The sequence below is a fragment of the Acanthopagrus latus genome, chromosome 18, assembly GCF_904848185.1.
Source record: "Acanthopagrus latus isolate v.2019 chromosome 18, fAcaLat1.1, whole genome shotgun sequence".
NCBI lineage: Eukaryota > Metazoa > Chordata > Actinopteri > Spariformes > Sparidae > Acanthopagrus > Acanthopagrus latus.
This window is the reverse complement of record NC_051056.1, coordinates 19,603,149-19,625,010: the sequence shown is the minus strand read 5'-3', so window position 1 is coordinate 19,625,010 and position 21,862 is coordinate 19,603,149. Positions and strand designations below refer to the sequence as shown.

At 41.3% G+C, this 21,862-nt stretch overlaps 3 protein-coding genes across 9 annotated transcripts; all 3 read left to right on the top strand.

The window, feature by feature from the left end:
* The first annotated feature begins 746 nt into the window (after positions 1-746).
* LOC119007428 lies at positions 747-7,664 on the top strand. Of its 6 annotated transcripts, none has more exons than XM_037077098.1 (15): positions 747-805; positions 909-951; positions 1,938-2,086; positions 2,397-2,535; positions 2,657-2,926; positions 3,024-3,323; positions 3,557-3,693; positions 3,778-3,894; positions 4,268-4,348; positions 4,564-4,699; positions 6,209-6,328; positions 6,728-6,864; positions 6,948-7,071; positions 7,165-7,300; positions 7,422-7,664. In XM_037077098.1, exons 2-11 carry the CDS (start codon positions 912-914, stop codon positions 6,289-6,291), a joined length of 1,452 nt encoding a protein of 483 aa, XP_036932993.1. In that variant the 5' UTR covers positions 747-805; positions 909-911; the 3' UTR covers positions 6,292-6,328; positions 6,728-6,864; positions 6,948-7,071; positions 7,165-7,300; positions 7,422-7,664. The 6 variants fall into 6 exon arrangements, with proteins under 6 accessions (XP_036932993.1, XP_036932997.1, XP_036932996.1 ...); XM_037077102.1 differs by lacking the exon at positions 747-805 and adding an exon at positions 1,646-1,698 and having other exon boundaries at positions 814-951; XM_037077101.1 differs by lacking the exon at positions 747-805 and adding an exon at positions 6,424-6,497 and having other exon boundaries at positions 818-951; positions 6,272-6,328.
* Positions 7,665-7,759: 95 nt separating this feature from the next.
* Positions 7,760-13,652, top strand: LOC119007430. The gene is made up of 11 exons (XM_037077106.1): positions 7,760-7,786; positions 9,576-9,742; positions 9,887-9,926; positions 10,567-10,629; positions 10,774-10,888; positions 11,029-11,301; positions 11,399-11,692; positions 11,795-11,940; positions 12,030-12,146; positions 12,246-12,290; positions 12,469-13,652. The coding sequence occupies exons 5-11, from the start codon at positions 10,801-10,803 to the stop codon at positions 12,646-12,648; spliced, it is 1,143 nt and encodes a 380-aa protein (XP_036933001.1). The 5' UTR covers positions 7,760-7,786; positions 9,576-9,742; positions 9,887-9,926; positions 10,567-10,629; positions 10,774-10,800; the 3' UTR covers positions 12,649-13,652.
* Positions 13,653-14,047: 395 nt separating this feature from the next.
* On the top strand, positions 14,048-21,494 carry LOC119007429. Of its 2 annotated transcripts, XM_037077105.1 has the most exons (8): positions 14,048-14,243; positions 14,364-14,451; positions 16,058-16,324; positions 16,804-17,088; positions 17,438-17,598; positions 17,715-17,792; positions 17,870-17,911; positions 18,860-21,494. In XM_037077105.1, exons 2-8 carry the CDS (start codon positions 14,406-14,408, stop codon positions 19,049-19,051), a joined length of 1,071 nt encoding a protein of 356 aa, XP_036933000.1. In that variant the 5' UTR covers positions 14,048-14,243; positions 14,364-14,405; the 3' UTR covers positions 19,052-21,494. The 2 variants fall into 2 exon arrangements, with proteins under 2 accessions (XP_036933000.1, XP_036932999.1); XM_037077104.1 differs by having other exon boundaries at positions 14,049-14,451.
* Positions 21,495-21,862: the final 368 nt, after the last annotated feature.

Below are 21,862 nucleotides of genomic sequence, written 5' to 3'. Positions count from 1 at the left end.
CGGTTGGGACGCCTGGAATCTTTCTGTGTGGAGTTTGTATGTTCTCCCTGTGCAAGCGTGGGTTTTCACCGGGTACTCCGGCTTCCTCCCACAGTCCAAAAACATACTGAGGTTAATTGATCATTCTAAAATTGTCCGTAGGTGTGAATGAGAGTGTGTGAGAGTGTTCGTCTCTATGTGTGGCCCTGCGATGTCCAGGGTGTCCCCTGCCTTCGCCCTAAGTCAGCTGGGATAGGCTCCAGCCCCCCCGCGACCCTGCAGAGGATTAAGCGGCGTACATAGAATATGTACAGATGATGGATGGATAATATAAGATAATATAATATAATATAATATAATATAATATGTAACATAACATAACGTAATGTAATATATAATGATATGTTGTTGTTTTCCTGCATTATGAGTAACCTATCTCTGCTTTAGATGGTTTAGACTTCTAGGAGTATTTTCGTAGACCAGTGGTTCAACCTTGTTAACATTTGTTCCGTACTACTGATCCCTAATCACAGGTTTTGGCATTACATTTCATTATGAGTAGTTCGACCAAAGAGTAATTTTGCTTCTTTGAATTGTTTAATCTGAAATACTTTGGGAGGAGGTGTAATATTTAACCTGGAGCCTCCACACTCTCACCTATGTCGGGAACCACCACCGATTACTATGTGTATGCGCAGTATGAGCGCATGTGGCGCAGTTTGCGCGCATATGGCGCAGTTATGACGCGCACAGCGTGTGAACGAAGCCTCGCCCAGTGTTTTCTTTTTGTCCTGGAGCGAAATAGATAGATGCACGCCCGTTTACAGTGAGTAGAAAACCTCTTGTCTTTAAATGACGTGCTCAGTGTTCAGTTTCGTCCGCTGTGTGTTCGCAGGAGCGATGTTAGAAAACCTCCGCTCTCTCTGCAGGACATGTTGCTGCTGTTGGTGACCGCCTCCTGCGCTGTAATTGGTGAGTGCATAACTTCACAGAAGAACAGGCGACAGGTTTTTATCTGTTTAACATGTCAATTTACTGCTTTTCTCTTGACTGTGTTCATTATTTAAGTAGCTGCTGTGTGCGAAGGAAAAGCTGGGGCTACTGAATCAACTTGTCAGGCATATCAACTCGAATAAGAAGCAACAGCCACCACAGCCTGTGTCATTAAAGCCTTCATGGGACATGCTCTTTACCTGGAGAGCTACTCATCAGTTTTATTTCAGCTTGAAAGTTTAGCCTTCCTCACGAAGGCTGGGTTACTAAGACATGGTTTTCATTAACGCTGATGAATAGCTCTCCTGGTACAGTGCCTGCCTCAGGCCACTGGGTTCAAAACAAATCAGCCTTACTGTGTATTCATGAGTTGAAACTGTGTGGTTATCATGTTATCGATTAAAGACAAGCAAAGAGGTAACCCCTGGCAGAAACTGAGGGTTACAATAAACTGTACATTTATAAAAAAATAAAAAAATAAATAAAAATGTACCGTTAGAAAGAGGAGGAGCAGAAGAAATGTTTAAAAAATGTACTCAAATGAATATCAAATAGGATAGAAATGCTACGTACACTAGATGGATCCCTGATGCTTGTAAATGTGCACCGGGATACATTATCTGTACACTCACACACTCACGTAATCATCTCACTCAGTTTGTTTGTGTCACAGCAAAGGAAATGAAACTGCCCACCACAGACTGGCAGACAGGAACGCAGGAGAGGGTGAGGAGAAATGAGTGGAGGGAGTGTGAGAGGGAGTGGGTAGGACAGGAAAGGAGGAGAGCGGGGTCTTGTGGTGCTACTTTAGAGAGATGGAGGGAGTCGAAGGGTCGGAGCTCCTGTCTTCTCCCCGCTGCTCCTCCAGGTCTTTTCATGCCCATGATGTTTCAGAAGATTTTCTGTGTCTAACTTGCCTCAATATTCCCTCAATCTCTTTCTTCTTGACATGTTTCGGATTCAAGGTTCATCTGCCGGCGTTAGGAATGAGGAGATCTGTTATGGCAGCTATATGAGTTTTCCGACTAGATATGTACCAGTTTTATTCCGTGGACAGCTGTACTTCACGCCGAATGATGGGGGACCCAGGAAGCTACTGATGGATAATGGGGAGGTGAGCAGCTTTGCTACAACATCCCTGCACAGTAATGAGTGGGGTTTGGGTCAGCTTATGAGAAAATAACCAAGGGTTTTTGGCGAGCGGGCAACGGTGGCAACGTCGTGTGGAGGATGTCTTTTAAGGAGATCACATAACTCTGTCATAACAGCCTGGGTGGGAGCAGGTATTAGGAACCCTTCCCCGCGCATCACTACAGTGCAGCAAGATGAGGAATATGACAATTCTCTGGTCTGTGTTCAAGCAAACCAGGTTTTACATGAATGCAAAATCCACTTTGTCCTGTTTGCTTTGTCCACCAATTCAGTCAAAGGATCCACGCCTCATATTTCCCCGCGGCAGGGGACTCTTATTACAAGATCTGAGAGACAGCGATAGTGGGACATACTCTGGATTTGATGAAAGGACAAAAAATGAAGACAACATCATGGCACTGAGAGTTTTGGGTGAGAATGTGACACTAATCAGCATATTTAATAAATCATTCATGTGAATGTGTATTTATATTAGCTATATGCAGTATTCCTATCAGTTAACAGGTATTCTTTCTCAAATGTGTCTTTTCAGATTGTTCTGAAAAGAAAACAAAAACATTTGGAGAGACGTACACACTTGATGTTTCTCGACGGGCTGAATACCTGGAGTTCACGCCCCTTCACACCAGTCAGACAACGGTCCTGTGGAGTCGCTCCAACTCTGAGGCGAGTGAGGGAGGCAGAGGGGGGATGACGTCTCGTGGCTGGGAGATCGTCTGCCTCTCTCCAGCAGACAGAGGCCACTACAACTTCAGGAAAAAGGACAACTCTTTGCTGTCTAGGATAAGGCTCTCAGTACAAGGTGATGTTGGGAGCGCGATAGGTGCTGCTTGTGAGGTTTTGGACTGCTGTGTATCTGATTAAATGTTCTTATGCAATCTCCTCTTTATCACACACAGAGAGCTTCAAAGACTATCATGCATATGTGAACGGACGGCTCCTCATCGAAGATTCATGTTTTGAGGGTGTCTTATGGACTGTGACCTTCTCTATGATGGGAGCACAGGAAAGCGAAATGTTGATAAAAGCAGGCAGGGTGTTGAACAACGAGTGGATCTCACCGTCTTTTAAGATGAGAATTTGGGTCCTAAATAATGGCATCGATCTTAATCCTGTGAGGGACACAGACGCTGGAACCTATACATTCAGTGACCCGCAGGGCAACCTAGCCCATGTTGCTACGTTGGTGGTCTACCCTGGTGAGTAACACATTTTATTCATACGTAAGGAAAAATGTATAAATAAACAATGACTGACACCTAACTAATGACTTCTTCTTCTTCTTCGTCTTCTTCTTCTTCTACTTCTTCTTCTTCTTCTACTTCTTCTGCTTCTTATATCTCTTCTTCTTCTTATACTTCTTCATGTTATACTTCTTCTTCTTCTTCTTTTTTCGTCTTCTTCTTCGTCATTTTCTTTTCTGCTCTTACAGAATCGGGATATGTCTATGCTGCTATCGCGGGTGGGATTGTCTTAGCGGTGATTATCTGCTGTTGCTGTGTGAGGAAGTGCTGTTGTAAAAAAGCTTCTAAAAGGGACGAGTCAGCGCCTGTTGCTGTGTATTACCATGTAAGTCCTTCAGATGAGCATTCATGCCAACTATTTATAATGTGTGTATTTGATTTTTACTTTAGATTCTCGTTCCGATTGCAGGATCCGGATCAACCTGCATACACAAGTTCTACTGCACCCCCTGCTCCAGATTACTCTCATCAGCCAGTGAACTCTCCTGCTTATAGCCAACCAGCAGCTACCTCCGTTGGGCCATCGGTAGGTGTTATTTAAAGATTTTTAAACTGTGAGGTGCTTCCTCAAGGGTACAGGGAGAGAGAGATGTGAGGTAAAGCTACTGTGTAGAGGGAGGAGAAGGTACACGGAGATGTTTAGAGAAAACGACGGGAAGTTGGTTATTGTGGTTTGTCCCGCTGAGCTGAGTGGTCCCACTCGCCAACATGGTCTGCGGGTTCAGCTGCAGCAGTGTTGGAGACAGTACCGCTCACAGAGTCAAGCTAGGTACTGTACTCACATACCATCTTGCAGGCTGCAGCCTCTTTTTTTCCGGCGCTGACTCGTGTGCATTAATCTTTTTCTTTCATTGATTCTTTGATTTTAACTGCAAAATCTTTGTTCTATGCATGATCAGGATCAACCTGCAGGCCCAGGTTACCCAGCTGCCCCTCCTCCAGCATACTCTTATCAGCCAGTGAACCCCAGTCAGCCTGAGGTACACACACAAACTCACATGAATTCCCTTTTGCATGCATGAAATCTTAATGTAGGAGCTCAAAGTCTCCAGGCATGAATCAAAGTGTCTTGACAAAAAAAAGAAGAGTCCCTGTCCTAAGACAGGTTTTTTTGTAACTTTTTTCAGCAACACACATTTACCTTGTTTTTCTGTTTTTGTTTGGCCTTTTTCTTCTTTTTTTTTTTTTAATCCAGGTTTCAGCTCCGGGAGGGCCGGGAGCCACTCCAGCTCCTTCACTCGGCTCTGATTATCTCACCTCGGACCCTGACACAACGTTTGAGCTGAAAGGACTGACCTTACCCTCTGCCCCCCCCCTCGGTTCAGACTCAGGTTTCAGTGATGTTTATACCTCTGATAAATTAAACTTTCTATAAGGAGCACACAGGAAATGTTTTGTGGTGCAAACTTGATTTCTGAATGTTCCTTTGTGACTAGCAGGAACACATTTGAGCAGTTAATTGCATTGTGTGAAACACACATTAACTATTTGTGGTAGGAAATGGACAATTTATATTGTGAGAAACAAGAAGTCATTCACACTGTGTTGATCAAAAGTCTGAGGCCAGTGCAGAATGATACTGTTGAACTTCTTTCATTACAGGTGTGTTTCAAGAGCCATCTGCTTAAATCAGGTTGACTGTATGATAGTGCTGCACAGTTTCAAAAATGCAATCACAATTGCAATATCCGTCAAAATAACTGCAGTATCACTTTTTGACTATATTGTGCAGCTGCACTGTATAATATGGATTAATACTGTGTAAATGTAAGTTACATATTGATGAGAAATCACATAATTATCATTGTGGGTTTTTTTTGTTTGTTTTTTTTCAGAAATTTTAAAGGAGAGAGTTTATTCTTAGCTGTTCTGTCAATAGTTATCATAAAGTTGTGGCGAAAAACACTGATCTGAGGCCTTTCTGTAGATACTTTTGTACTCATGTTGGCTGAACAGATACACATAATGGTGCACTTGCGCACCACAATATTACACCGAGGGTCCGTGCAGCAGATTATGCTTCATGCTACATTTCTTATATTAGCATGTCTGTGTGGTTTTCATCATTGCAGTTTAAGAAATGATATGGATGTTTTTTTTTTAAGTTGTATTGAAATGATCTGTATCTTTGTGTGTGTCTGTATATCCTTTATCCGTTTCAGGTATTTGTCTTTTCATAAGCTCTTCTTGTGGCTTAAGGGTCATGTAGCCAGAGTTAATATGTAATAGTGACAGATGATACAAAAATGTGCCTGCCATATACCTTGACGTATCAAATTAAAGACGGGGAAGCAGATTCTGGAGAAGGATAGTCTCAAGTCAAATAAAAAAGCTTTTGGTTGGTATTTGGCCTGAATTCAACCCAAAGCACAGATATTTGACAACGTGGGAACTCAACAGTCAAAGATCTTTCTGCAGAATCACATTCTAACCTTTAAATTTGAAACGCAATCTTTGCATGAACATGTTACCTCTAAAAGCCTGTTATGCTTGATAATAGAAACAAATATACACGCACAAGACTCAAAGTAAGAATAGGCTCCTTTCACAGCGTTGCATTATTGTTACATAAACAAGAGTGCAGAATGCAGTGTATTTATGATGTAGACATTAATGTTTTATGTCTGATTTGCTTAAAGGAGCTAAACGCCTGCTCTCACATCAGCTTCTTACTCTGAGTCATATTTGAAAAATACTGTTTTACCTCCAACTTTTTTTTTTATGAAATCTTTTTATATTTGTCTTCTGGCTGTTTGTAAGTGTTGGAAAAGGCGATGTCACATAATGTTTTCAGTGTTACATTTTTATTTTATTTTTTTTTATTTTTTTTGAGAATAAAGAAATGTGCTATGGCATTCAAGATTTCCAGCCCTGTATACTCCACCTTTATATTCCGTGGACAGGTGTACTTCACTCCGAGTGATGGGGGACTGACGAAGCTACTGTTGGAGGACGGGGAGGTGAGCAGCTTCTAGTGCCATCATTTGCACTGTATGCCCTCTTATCCATTGTAAGAGAGATCAGGAATAAGACTAAGGTTTGGCTTTGTGTTCAGGTCAGAGCAGACCAGGTTTTAAATGAATAAAGAGTCTACTTTATTCTGATTAAATGCTTCATCCACCGATTCAGGTAATGGATCGATGCATCCGATAAGGGAACAAGTTTTTTTTAACAGATTTGAGTAAAAGTGATGCTGGAATATATTCCGAGTCACCTGCCGGGAAAAAAGACAAATATATCAGACTGAAAGTTTTGGGTGGGAACATTGTGTAAATAGGTAATATATTTATTAATATGTTCTTCAAAATAACGACAACCCTTCTTCTTCTTGTCCTTCTTCTTCTTTTCTGCTCTTACAGACCCCATTCCCACATATATTTATGTTGCTATCGCTGGTGGGATTGTCTTAGCGGTGACTGTCTGCTGTTGCTGTGTGAGGAAGTGCTGCTGTAAAAAGGGCTCTTCTAAAAGTGACGAGGCCTTTGTGTATTACCATGTAAGTTCTTCTTCAAATGAGCATCCAGACTAACTGTTTATAATGCGTGTATTTGAGTTTTACTTCAAAATTCTTGTTTCCAGTCGCGGGATCCGAATCAACCTGCAGGCCCAAACTCCTCTGCTGCACCTCCTCTGGATTGCTCTTATCATTCAGTGAAGCCCCCTGCTTATGAAGAAGCTGCTACCTCTGTTGAGCCATCTGGAGGTGTGATTAACAGTTTTTAAACTGCGAGTTGCTTTGTCGGGAGTGCACGTTCTTTCAGCACTGACACACTTGCATTTTGTTCTTACCTTGCAGCTGCACAAGCCGGTGAATATCCATGTGAACCCCCTCCAGCCTGAGATACACACACGAACATAGAATAACCCTAACCCGTTAATATAGGGGAATCAGAGTCTCCTGGTATAAATCAAATCATCTTAACAAACAACAAGTGTGTACAAATTCTAACACAGATTTTTGGCTCCTCTCACACACTTAAGTATCCGACACAGTTTCATCAACACGTTTATTGACCTTTTTGAGTAAGTTTTTCTTTGTTGTTCCTTTTACAGGTTTCTGCTCCGGCTCCTTCTCTCGGCTCTGATTGTTTCTCCTCGGCCCCTCCGCCAGAGTTTGAGCTGAAAGGACGGACCTTCCCTTCGGCTCCCCCTCTCGGATCAGAATCAACTACCAGTGACGTTTATACCTCTGATTAACTCAACACTCCGTGATGGGCACACTGGAAAAGTCAAGTGATGGTTTGTGACTAGCAGGAGCCATGAATCAATGATTGGATCATTTAGATTGTAAGAAACAAGATGTTCCTGTAGATAATTGACTTATTGTGTAATTAATTTTTGCCTTTTTTTTTTTTTTTTTTACAAAATCATTCTTTAGTTTCAGGCGTGTTTCAAGATCCATCTGCCTTAAACAGGAGGTCAGTATAATATGAGTTAACGTTTACACAGTATTATGTGGATGATGTTACAGTGGGTTAGGGTTAGGGTAGTCTTGAGACGGGAACTCAAAATGGAGTCACAAAACTCATGGAGATCACAACACTACACCTCAGTACACAGTTATGCCACTGATGCCAGCGTTACCTGTATGACTGTTTCCATGTGCCTGCTGTTTCTTATATTAACATGTCTTTGTTGCATTTATCGAAACGTTTTAAGAAATTATGTGGGAGCTACCTCAACTTGGAAACTGTTGTATTCTGCATGTTTGTTTGTGTGTGTGTGTGTGTGTGTGTGTGTGTGTGTGTGTGTGTGTGTGTGTGTGTGTGTGTGTATTTCCCATCCCATTTCCCATCAGCTCTATGATACAAATATTTGTCTGCATGATGTGTAAGTGAGTGTTGTGGCAAAAATCAAAATATGAATAGTTGTCTTTCATAGTGTTACAATATTGTTACATAAATAAACTTAAGATGCAGTTTCTTTATAGTGTAGAAGTTTTTGTTATGTGTAACTGTTTAACTTCATGTTGGTGGTTAAAGGCCTCAGAAAAGTGTCATAATCAGCTTCTTTCACTGAACATTTAAGTGGAACTTGAAAATTCTGTCTATCTCTAAAGTCAGAAGAATGTTTTATTGTATTATTTTATTTGTGCTTTTTATTTAGTCTTTGGCTGTTTTTAGGGGCACTGTTAGAAAAGGGTGATGTTGAATAACATGATGTTTTTGGCAATCACAATGATTGAATTTGTGTTTGTTTGTTTTGCAATGCATTTCAGGAGTTTCCACTTTCAATCAGATCACGTAATCTTGATTTGATACACTTGCCGGGTCTAACTGGTGAACTATAGAAGGGGTATTCCAGTAATGTGTCATTGTTGACACCCAGCAGTTGATTTGCATTGTGGAGATGTGCACAACTGGCAGAAATGAAAATCACTCAAAAAATGTCCATGTAGCACCTGAAGGTGTCTCCATGCACAGAGTGGTGAGGCTGTACTGACAGCTGACAGCATGGAGAAATGAGAAAGAAACTGCAGCTCCTGCAAGGGAGCAACCACACAAGCTCAGAAGAACCCCTCGAATAACAGACCCCCAGGGATGATCTGAATCGGATGGACCTATTCAGCAATGGCCTGAGCGAGCGGTGAGCTGAAGTGTGCAAGAACTAGAGAAGACTGACCAGATGAAGACAGCCTGCTTGAAGAGCGATCAAGGCCGATAAAGAAGAGCATCAGGTGAAGAGGGACTGGCTCAAGATGGATGAGCGTGGACCAAAATTCTGGAGGCAACACAAACGGCAATGCTGAACAGAAACTCAAGCGTATGTGCACCCTCATAATGAGTATCAACTCAGGGTGGTTTGGTTCCAAGCAAAAGCATTTGGGCAAGTTAAAGAACAAGACCAGCGACAAGCGAGGGCTAAGACCAGAACTGAAATCCATGAAGGGCCAGTTCAAGCTGGTAAATGGGGAGGAGACAACTGCCCTGTCAGATGTTGCAGTCATCATAGGAAGGATGGTCACCAACAAGACCAGCAGTGTTTTAGTGCTGGTTTTGGTGCTGGTCTATGCTGTTTTTTTCCAGCAGGGCATGACCTCGCCTCACCTCATGGTGGCCTGAAGAGGTTTTAAACAATGCAGAAAAATAAGTGCTAACATTTATTACAAATATGGAATCTTATGTAACCCACACTCTGATTTTATTTGTGATGCTATCAACCGCTGAAACAGCAAATGGTCAACTAATGGTCAAAAAATAATTTTAGGGCTTCGACACGCTCGCCTGGTACACCGTACATGCGCAGTTTGCGCACACATGGAGCAGACATGACGCACACAAGCACCAGAGCGAAGCCTCGCCCAGCCGATTGTTTTCTCTCCTGGGACAAAAACACACTAAGTGCAGGGAAACATCGAAGAGAGCTGGTTTACAGTGAGTTAAAAACCTCTTGTCTGTCGGTTGTTTTTTTTTCATCACATAATGTGATCAGAGTCCAGTTTTGTCTGCTCTGTGTTTACGGAACGTTGTTTACGTGATAAAAAAAGAAGATAAGAAAACCCTCTGCTCTCTCTGCAGGAAATGTTGTTCAACATATTCCTTTTCTGCGTCTTCTTTGGTGAGTATACAGCTTTGTAGAAGTAACGCGATCGTAACATTTTTGTAAAAAAAAAAAAAGTTGGATCATTTGCAGGAATGTAAAGGGGACGCTGAATGCAGAACTGGTTGTTTAACTTGTTTCCAATCCGTCATGACCCTGAAGTTAGTTAGTTAGTTGGGTTTAGTTTGAAAATCCACCTCCACATGTTCTTCTCTCTTAGCCCAAACATGCACACACGACATGATTTATAATCACGGCGCATTACACAATTATTATATTATGAAGATCAATATTATACCATGAGCCCTGAATCTTAAATTTTGCATCTGAATGACCTGATTTGTCACCTTCATCAAAATTAGCTTCCAGTTATGCTGCTCTTGTGACGATCCGGTAAAAAGACACTGAAGTGTATTTTGTGGGCACAGGAATGTACTGAAACATGCAAGTGTCGCAGCTATTTCCTCCACCCATATATGAGAGAATTAGTGATCTGAGGGATCAAATCTATTGAAGTTGCTTAAGTATTTCCACTTAACCTCAGTATTCCCTCCAACTGTCTCTGATCCAAGGTTCGTTCGCTGATGGTGTGTATGTACATAAGTGCTATGGCGAAAGTTTTAGCCTACCATCTGACTATGCACCACTGTTGTACAAGGGACCCGTGTACTTCACTCCGAGAAATGGGGGACCCAGGAAGCTACTGGTGGATAACGGTCAGGTGAGCGGCTTCTTTTTTGCAGATCAGGATCCTGAATATGACAAATGTCTGGCTTCTGTGCAGGTCTGAGCAAACCAGGTTTTAAATGGCCACAGGGTCTACACTGTCCTGAGTAAAATGTATTTGTGTTATTCGCTGATTCAGGCAAAGGACCCCACCGTCAGCGTTTCGATGAGCTCAGTTAAGATCAAAGATTTGAGACAAAGTGGAACGTTTTCAGGCCGATCTGAAGTAGAGGACGTCATACTGCAAGTTTTGGGTGAGATTAGATTATACTACATATGTGAATGCTCTGCATCCTCATGACATGTTTGTGTAAACGGGTGTTTCTGTTAGCAGTGTGCAGCATTCCTATACACATTAAGTTCACTCTGTTTTATTCTGATCGTGCTTATTCAGATTGTGCTAGAAGAGTCTCAAGGATTTACAGGCACGCTTACACCATCGATCTTCCTCCAACCACTGAATTCCTGGAGTACACTTTGGATTACGATTCAGACGAGACAAAGCTCCTGTGGAATCGCAGCGACCCACGGTCTTTTAATGGAGAAAGGGGAAAGATGACGACTCTTGGCTGGGATTTTACCACCCTCACTCAGGAAGACAACGGCTTTTACAGCCTCAGGGGAAAAGACAAGACTTTGCTGGATAGGATAATGCTCACAGTAGAAGGTAATGTTAGGGACGTGATAGGTGCCGCGTGATGGCTTTTAGACTGCTGTGTGTCTGATTAAATGGTCTAATATGGTCTACTCTCTATCACATACAGGGGACTCACAATATTATGAACTTAACGTTGGCGATCGGCTTCTCATCTCAAATCCATATACGGGCGACTCGTGGACTGTGACCTTCACCCCTGCGGGGGATGATGAAAAACAAATAGTGATGGAAGGAGGTTACCTGGCCATGATAGAAGACTGGGAGCTTTTTAGCGGGAGAATTCAGCTCAGGCGGAAAGCCATTGAGATAGATCCTGTGGAGATCACAGATTCCGGCACCTTTGAGTACAGAGACCCACATGGCAACCTGGCCCAGGTTGTGAAGGTGGAGGTAATCTTTGGTGAGCAGCAACACATTTTATTCATACAGAAGGAGAAATGTATGAACACACAGCTCCCAATGAGTCGAACTAACCCCCTCCATTCTTCCTCTGCTATCACAGAACCTGTTCCCACATATGTCTATGCTTCTATTGCTGGTGGGATTATCTTAGCGGTGATTCTCTGCTGTTGCTGTGTGAGGAAGTGCTGTTGTAAAAAGGGCTCTTCTAAAAGGGACGAGTCGGCGCCGGCTGCTGTGTATTACCATGTAAGTTCTTCCTCAAATGAGCGGTCAGACGCACTGTTAATGATGTGTGTTTTTTTACTTTTACTTCAAAATCCTTGTTCCAATTGCAGGATCAGAATCAACCTGCAGGCCAAAGTTACTCTGCTGCCCCTGCTCCAGATGACTCTTATCAATCAGTGAATCCTCCTGCTTCTAGACAACCTGCAGCTACCTCCGCTGGGCCATCGGTAGGTGTTATTCAAAGGTTTTTAAACTGTGAGGTGCTTTGCCATCGGTGCAGTTTTTTTCCAGCACGGACAAACTTTTTTGTTTTCTTTACCTGACAGGTGCTGAACCCAGTGAATATCAATACGACTCCCCTTCAACCAAAGGTACACACACAAACAGTCCCTCTTGCATGCATTAGCTGTTAATGTCAGGGCACTGAAGTGGCATGAATAAAATAATCTCAACACACAGCAAGAATGTCCTCATTCTAAGACAGATTCCTACTATTCTCACACACTGAAATAACTGACGATATTTCATCATGTTCACTTTTCTCTCCAGGTTTCAGCTCCAGGAGGGCAGGGAGACGCTCCAGCTCCGTCACTCGGCTCTGATTGCCTCTCCTCAGAACCTCTGCCAATGTTCGAGCTGAAAGGGCTGACCTTTCCCTCTGCTCCCCCACTCGGTTCAGAATCAACTATCAGTGACGTTTATACCTCTGATAAACTCAACTTTCTGTAAGGGGCACACTGAAAATATAAGAGTTGAATTCAGTATTGTGCCTCATGACTCGCAGGGACCATGTAGACTGTAAGAATCAAGATATCTTTCACAGTATGTTGACTCACGTCCAGAGTCATCCGAAGTCATCGTGTGGTGTTTCCTCTTTCAATATAAAAACATCCACACATTTGATCAAAGTTGAAGGCCAGCACAGTATTAATTGCTTTTTTTTTAATCAGTTAATGATTGATAATGCAGTATTGATATTAAGGATGTGGCTGAGAGCGAAGCAGTGGAGGGTCAAAATATGAATCATTTGAAGCCTCTTCCTACAGATGATCAGTATTGGGCAGTTTTTACACTATCTTTCTCCCTTTCTTTCTCGAGGAAAGAAAACGATGCTTATTCTGTGTACCGTAGCATCATACAGCAATTCTTTTATCAGGGTCCAAACACCAACTGGTGGGTATGGGTATTGTATGTGCATGGGTGTGGCAAAAAGTGATGAACATGAAAACAACCTTATAAAAATGGTGTGTGTATGTGTGTGTGTGTGTGTGTGTGTGTGTGTGTGTGTGTAGATAGATAGATAGATGTTTTTTTTTTTATATCTTGTGTGTTTGGCTTTTATCATTCACTTTTCAGAAATTATATGAGATGATGATTTACGGGTGGGGGGGATTATGATGTGTAACTTGTGTACAAAGAAAGCAAAGGCAAATTTCAATATGCAAAAGCTAGTGTATCATACCTGGAAACTGCCTCAGACTTTTGTGTATAAACGATTGAAAAAAGTGATAATTGCTCCAGATGTTTGTCTGCATTATGTGGTTTGTTTCTTTTCTTTACATCCACCAGTTAAAGAATCTGTGAACTACATGGTGAACCTCAGGTAGCTGTGCCGGGTTTGCGATCCTGATCAAGGTTTAAAAAAAAAAAAAAAGTTGACGGCCATGTTGATGACGTGTGTGGAGCGCGACGAGTTCGTTCACTGAGCGGCTTCACATATAACGAGATGGTATTTTACTTTAATTACAACAATCTGCGACTCAAATGACTCGAACAATCATCTTTTTAATTGGCAAACAATTAAGATGTTTTTTTTAAACAAATATATATATATATATATATATATTATTTCAGTTCTGATCAGACCTGGATGACGTATTTTGCTGTGCTCGTCGTTTGCAGCGTTTTGCTTTGACAGTGATTTAGATTTATTATCTTCCTAAAATTAAATCTACCCAACTGGCGGGCCCCTAGACATATACTGCCACTTTTAGGTCAAGTCAAGCGGTCGGAATGTATAAACACCTAACTTGCAATTTTAAATGAATGACATATATACACTTTAAGAGAACACCACAACAAAAGGACATTAAATTGTATCTGAGCTAGTACGTGGCAAGGCTAGTTTTACTCCTTGTCGATCGCTGAGCCTGTTGGGGGCTTTGCTAGGAGTGCGCTAACGTGTCAAAGGGGGCAAGTTTAAGGGCGGTTCGAAATTCATTTCCCACGGCACTTGGATGCATCACGAACGCCTCCATGGAAACGCCCCGTTGGGCTGGCCCGGGACATGCCCCAGACACCGGACGTGCATACAAGTAACTGCCGTATGTGCACAGTAAAATTTCCGAATATGTGCTATTCACAATTGATATATCACTGCTGTGAATATGTTTAAGTCTCATTGGTGACGTTTTGTTGAAATTTATCGGGCGCTCGACTGGCAGAAGACGGTTCACACTGAGCAGACTGGTTTCCATTAAGAAGAGATGAAGGAGGTGGTGTTGTTGTTGCTGTGTGCCTGTTTCTATGTCGGTGAGTGAAAATATCTTTAAATCCTCCCGAAGCGAAACTACTCGTAAGACTTACCAGGGTGTAACGTTATAAAGGCTCGGCAGTATCCTGAGTACTCAACGGTACAGCTTATTTGAGGTCTGTGGTGAGGCGAACATTAGCTTGAGTGCTGCACTTAAAGACGCTATTGGTAAGGAAAGCTGTTTTTTAAAGTCTCATTGTGTTATCGTCAAAGTCTGACGCTTCGGGACTGTAGGACTCCATCCCAAAGCGTTATTATTTGACGTTTTGGGAATGAGACAATCAATCAACTTTTCTCACAAATAGCACCTTGTGAGTATGTATTCGTCACGCTATATATTTAACCCTAATGGTTACTCTTTGCTTTGATTGTTTATACAAAACATATGATCACCTAAATTAATATAGATTAAATGCACTGCATACTAGAGGTGGGGGACTCGAGTCACATGACTTGACTCGAGTCGTACTCGAGTCCAAATTTGAGGACTTGAGATTTACTTGACTAACACTAATGAAAGACTCGAATTGACTTTGACTTGACATTCATAACTTGAGACTTGACTTAGACTTGACACAGATGACTCTAAAGTCTTGGCTTTTCTTTCTTTCTTTCTTTCTTTTTTGCGCATATTGTGACGTTAGCTTCGTTTTTGATATTTTTCTTGTGACTTGTTTGACCCTAGCCATGACTCGACTTGACTTGCTTGAGTAGTAGCAATGACTTGACTTGACTTGCTTGATTTTGATCACAGTAACTTGGGACTTGCTTGACACTTGTAGGTTAAGACTTGAGGCTTGCTTATGACTTGCACGCATGTGACTTACTCCCACCTCTGCTGCATACCCATTGTGAGTTATGTGCAAAGCCTATGTATGCTTGGATTTTTATCAAGTCACCAAGTACTAGTAAAAATAAATGATAACGCAGTAAAACAGACAGTAAAAACTTTTACTTGTGATTTATGATTATGTTGCATGAGGCAATTAATTTATGCACATAAGTTATCTATCTCTGCAACTTTAATAATCTTAAAGGGTTTTTGTTTAAGGTGTGGTATAACTAGAGTAATCGCTATTTATAGCTCCTGTTTGCTTGTTAGCTCAGTTAGGGGTCAAGACAGGGGCGGGCTCAGAGCACCATGGGAGTTTTTAATGTTGCTTACACCACTAGCACAGGAGCTGCAGGCTGACGGGAGCTCTTATTCCGTCACATAATTTGAGTCTATGTTAGAATATTTTAAGCTGATATGACTACATGTTGCACCTTTAAAGTCAATTTGGCTAACGCAAACTTAATTTTACTCGAGCAACACTTTGATACGGGGCTTTACTTGTAACAACATTTTTTTCTATTGCCAATATTGCTCCTTTAATCAAAGTTTTCCTAAAGCAAAAGATCTGAATAATATTAACACCACTGTACTCGATGATGATGAGCGAGCATCTGCCAGTGCAGCATAAAGGCGTAATTGGTACATATGATATGACTTTGATATACTCTGATCCCTGATGCAAATGGTAACATGGCTATGCATTACTATACATATGCTATACATTTACAAGGTATTTACTCTGTTTTTTTTGTTCTTGGACTTCTTTCTAGGGCTTTCATATGATGAGCTAGAGTATGGGAGCTCATACACAATGAGGCTGAGCAGAAGGGCTGAGACTCTCACGTTCATCCCTTGGCATAGCATACATGTGACGATCTTGTGGAAACGTGATGACCCTTCAGCCAGTGAGGACAGTAGGCGGAAAGTGAGGGGTAGTCTCTTTATGATCAATTCTTTGACCCAGCAAGACAGTGGGGCCTACATCGTGAGAGACACCGATCACTTGACATTGTCTGACAAGACCATTAGAGTTGTGGGTGAGTCATTATAAACCACTCTCAGCAGCATGATCCACTATCCACTATTCATCCATATGTTCACCCTATCATTGAGCAGACTGATGAACCCAACATCTGCTGCGGCCTCTGGTCTAAATTCATTGCAGTTTATCGATTGGCTTCCACATCATCCAAATAGGGATTTATTCAGTAAAGGGGCCAGTGGACTAACATGCTAACATGCATTTTTGGATACTACAACTATTACTAAATACTACTGCCTGGAAAATGTGAGCATATGGATGATTGAAATCCAGTGTAACTCTCAGCAAGAAGTCAAATTAACGTAATTCTCAAAATGTTGGACAATTCTTTTAAGGTGATTACAGCTGCCATGCTCTGTGAAAGACAAAACTAGAAATCTAGTTCAACACTAAAAATCAACACTATACAGGATGACTGTTTTGGGTGGAAATGAACTTTTTTTTATCCTTTGTCTTGCTCGTCGCCTCTTCCAGCACGACAGATGTCATTTAGAAATAATGAAGGTGAAAGCTTCAGCTTCGACTATGATCTGGAACCAACCTCCTGCAACATTTACTTCATCCCAGAAGGGGACTCAGTCGAGCACCAGATAGTTCATCGTGGAAGGCTACGGCCCATTCCAAAGTGTTCAGGGTTTCATCCGTTAGGGGTTTGTGGGGTTTCAAATACCAACCCCCAGAAGTCATGCAGCGGGCGCTATGAGGTCAGAGATTCAAAGGGCAACGAGGCCTTAGTGGTAACAGTGGAGGTCGAGGGATGTAAGTAACCTGTTTCATATTAAGTTTCAGATCTCTGTTATTTTCAGCCTCTTTTGTTTGTTTTTAGCTTTATATATGTATTCAAAGCTTATTACATCTATTTGCTATTATCTACAACCTAGTGCTAGGTCAGCAAATAATGGTCATGTCTTAGTGCAAAATGCAAAAAAACTCTTCTTTCAGTCTCTAATTTTTTTGAAATTTCCTTTATATCCAAGACAAATTTATAGTGATACACATCAGAGAAAAGCAGGACAGAGGCTGGAAATAAAGCAGCAAACATTTGACTTTTTTCAAATTACACAAATATAACATTTTCACAATATATCAACTAATTTACTCTTTTCAGCATCATCTATTGATACCAAAAAAATTGGACTGGGCTTCGGCATTTTCTTCACTATAGTCAGTTGCTGTGGCTGCTTGAAGCGCTGCTGCTGTGGGAAGAGCTCCTCCAAAGAGGAGCAGCCTGAGACTCCTGATGAGGAGCCTGTGGTGCACTACCACGAGGTGAGCACACTGCATTAAATTTACCTGACTTTTTATTTTGTGTGTGTATGTGTGTGTGTGTGTGTAGAAGTGTGTAGTTAAAAAAAACATTGTGTTTCTGCTAATTCAAATTACAGTATGACCATGAGCCTGTTGGACCAGGGCAAGAGCAACCCTACCCTGCTCAGCCCTCACACACTCCGGGTGTCCCGCTGGTTAGTGTCTTTTGCACTCTCCTCTCTTGTTGATTCCCTCCCCCTTCACTACTAATGTGTGGCTCCTCACTCTGCAGATCCACAATCCTCCCGCGACAGTACCGCCAGCCTATTCTGAGGTATGAACTGCTCCCTATATAAGTCTGAGCATGTACACACACAATAAGTATTTTTCAACATTTATTTACAGGCAAAATCGTGCAGCTCTTCAGTGTGTTGTTTGTGATAGTCTGAGACTATCGGTCTGCTTTTGTTTCTAAAATGTGTCTTGAGTGCAGCTGTTTGAACACACTGATTTCAACATTATACTAAATATATGAAAGAAGACGATATTTAATTGATGGTTAGCATTTCAAATATTAGCAAATACAGTAAAGAGTAACCTTATTGACCACTTTATTGTTAAAATTTGTAAGATGTTGAGTTAGAAGAAACTTTATACGCATTGATGAACGCTGTCTCGGAAGTATTTGGCCCTTCTTGTTAATCTGGCAAATGTTATACATGAAGATATTTGTTTAATTATCTAGTAAACATTGTTTGAGTGATGCTGATGTACATTTGCATACAGGGCAGGGATGTAAGATCCAATCACAAGGGGTCACTTGAGACACATGGTAATGCCATTTGTAGCCTGGTGGTCTTAGAGCTGTCCACCTGTGATCAGATCGCTCAGGATGGATGTAAATACCAGGTCTGAATTTCCCCCCCTTGTCTCCAATTTATAGGTGTCCTGTTGTGTGCATTTCCTTACCCAGAAAACATCTGCAAAGCCCATTTTTCTTAGATGTTTTTGAAAAAAAGTCTTATTATATGAAAAACAAAAACACAATGATTCTTAGTTTCAAATGACTATACACTAATGAAAGCATAATAATTTTATTCCATATCATCTCATAAATCCTCCTAAATCTTACATTCTCTACATTACATATCTTATACTTAATGTTATGCTAACAATAAAAACAACGCTGTGTGTATCAAACTAACCTGTTAGATTGTGGCATGAATATTGTCCATGCTTTGCCTGTGAAACAAACTAATATGTCTGGCTTTTTTCTTTACAGATTTTTTCATCTCCAGCAGAGCCAACAGTCGCTCCAACCTTCACTCCAACCTTCACTCCAACCGTCCCTGTCCAGTCAGACAGCCAGCCGCGGTTTGAACTGAAGGGGACATCCTTTTCCTCGGCTCCCCCACTCAGTTCAGACTCTCCCTGCGGTGACGTTTATACCTCAGAAAAACTCAACTTCCTCTGAAAGCCTTCATTTTAACAGTTGAACTCGTTTGTTAGTGTGATTTGTGTGACAGCGTTCAACATCAGGGAAAGACACTCATTCATAAGTGGCTTCATGAAATCTCTGCTGGTTGCCTAGCAACTGGTCACAGCCAAGAAATAGTCTGGCACATAACCCCCAGGAAAACAGCCGTTTGTTGTTTTTTTTTATACTTCATTTTCTTTTAAGTGGATTCATCAAAGAAGATATAACTAATTAATTAGTGAGCTTTAGAGGTGCTGGCATGCAAATGTTGAAACCTCTGTACATTGTCGAGCTAGCTGCTTACCCTTTTCTAGTCTTTATGCTTAGCTAAGCTGACCTGCTGCTGTTTCTAGCTTCATATTTACTGCACAGATTTGAAAGTAGTGTCAAACTTCTCAATTAAGGGTGCAAAGTGGATAATCACATTACACAAAATGCTGGACTTACACCTACACAGAAAGACATGCATAGACAAACCTGCTCTTCCACATACTGCTATGCTCCTGATGTTTTACTGTGCCAAATTTTTATAACACTTGCTTGAAAAAAACAGATGGAATGAACATTGTGTTTTGTATCTGCGTCAGTCCCACCTATTTATGTTTTACTATGAAAGGCCTCATGTGCCGAGCAGAGCTCAATACTTTGTAGCAAAAGGTCAAGGGTCCAAAGCCATAGGTAAAAGGTCATCTTTTAATGAACAACACATGCACTCTAAAATGAGTGACTGCCTTATTTACAATAATCTCAAACTTCAGGAGTCTCATGTAAGTGTCTTATCAGTTTTGTAGTACTGTACTGAAACATTTTCGCACTCCTGCACTGCTGTCAGGGATACAACATTTAATACAGATTAGTTGGACTTTTCAGGGAAGACACACACACTTAAAGTTGCCTTCTATTTGCTAAACGCTCTGCATTTAAAATCAACATTATGTAGAAATTGGCATTTTTTGCGATTCCTTGCACCCCAAGTTTCTGAGTGCAACATCACTGTTAATGCCAGGTCTGTAACAATTTGTCAAACGTAATGTAGGTGCTAACTACATACAGCTCATTAAATCATGACAATGCTGCTGAAGTTACATTGTGCAGAAACAAGTGATGGCGGGTGGAGTAGCTAAGACAAAGACATCGTTCACACTACCCTTTGTGTGCGGGACTCATGCGGCAAAATTCTCCACATTGTCCTCTGTGTGAAAGGTTCAAATGCAGAAAGGTGGAACGTTTTGCTGCGGCACTGATTCGCCTCCAGAGGTAGCATCAGAGCCGCAGCAGAGGCGAGCCGGTGTCAGTTTGAATGGATAAGACGGACCCTAACCCAAAGCCTCATCACTGTGACGGTCAGCCCTCGCAACCAAAGCTTCAGTGTAATTTCCCCCAGGGAACAGCTTCCCTCCTGTGAGTAAGGGAGTCTGACAGCATCCTGTTTACTGATGGCGATTATGTAATTATGTAAATTAGAGCGAAAAACATAACTTTGTCATTTTATTGGATGCATGATGGGTTAGGATCTCAATCACAACACATTATACCTGCATCCATATGATTATAAACAGTCAGCGGGTACATGTAGATTAGCATTTGGACACCAGGGGAAAACCACACAGTCATCAACATCATGACGTGTACACGTCTTTGGATCCGCTCCGCTAGCGTGCTGTATAAATTGAGAAACTGGTGCAGCTTCATGCCGGAGCAGCTTGATTGTGTGTTAACAAAGAAATGCATAGAACTGAAGAGCCTTCACTGCGGAGATGATGCAGAGTCTGTGTGAAAAGGACTATTGACACCATTCACCCTGTTACAAGACACTGCACCATCAAAATGATTTTGACGCTGTTATGTTAAGGTCAAAAAGATACATAATGTTGCTGAAACTTCAAATGAGCTGTAGATGTTATAGCTACTGTACTGGAGGAATATTTTTATTTGCTATTTCACGCACACATATCTGAATGTTCTGAAGTTGTTGTATATTATATCATTGTGATTGCATGAAAATATCAACAGTTTCCTTTTCCTTGTGCATTGAAAAGTCACCTCTGGACTGCACTTGTGTCAATTCTGCGCCTTAAATGCGTTCATTTAAAAGTCTACTGTGACATTCTGTATATCTTTCAATACATTTGTGACTGTTAAACATTCGAGCCAATGTATGCAACATGTTACTCTCTGCACCACTAATCATCGCACTCAAGTTGTATTTGGAGCTTTGATATTTAAGGGAAGTATAGGTCAGTGATTTTTATTTGAACTGTTCATTTTGCATATCTATGGCATTTATGATGTTATGTCTATAGTTGAATGTAGTTGTTTTTTGTCGCACTAACTGTAACCTTTGAATGAACATGATATGAGGAGTTGTCAAATATTTCTCACCTTGTGTGTCTGTCTTAGTGTATATTCACTTTGTGTCATTAAACTTTATAAAATCCTACTGAATGGTGTGTTTGCACTTGTTTTGCTGTCTTCATTTGTTGCACAATTTACTAGAAATTCTGTGATGACGTTCAAAAGCACCACCCACCCAATGTGTCGCTGCACAGCCAAAAGCTCATCCAAGCATGTAAATTCTTTCCCACCATACCAACTGGTTCACAGAAGAAACTCTGCTGAGCAGAAGTTACCTTTTGTGCGCTGTCAAGAGCCATAAATCTGTTGTTGTATGAGACAATAAGAGATTCCTTGTTGACACATTTGTTCCACTCAGTGAACCTGAAAATCCTCCAACTTTGTGACATCAGTGTGTTTAAGTTGGAACTACAATATTACTAGCTTATAAAATACAACACCTGTTACTATGAG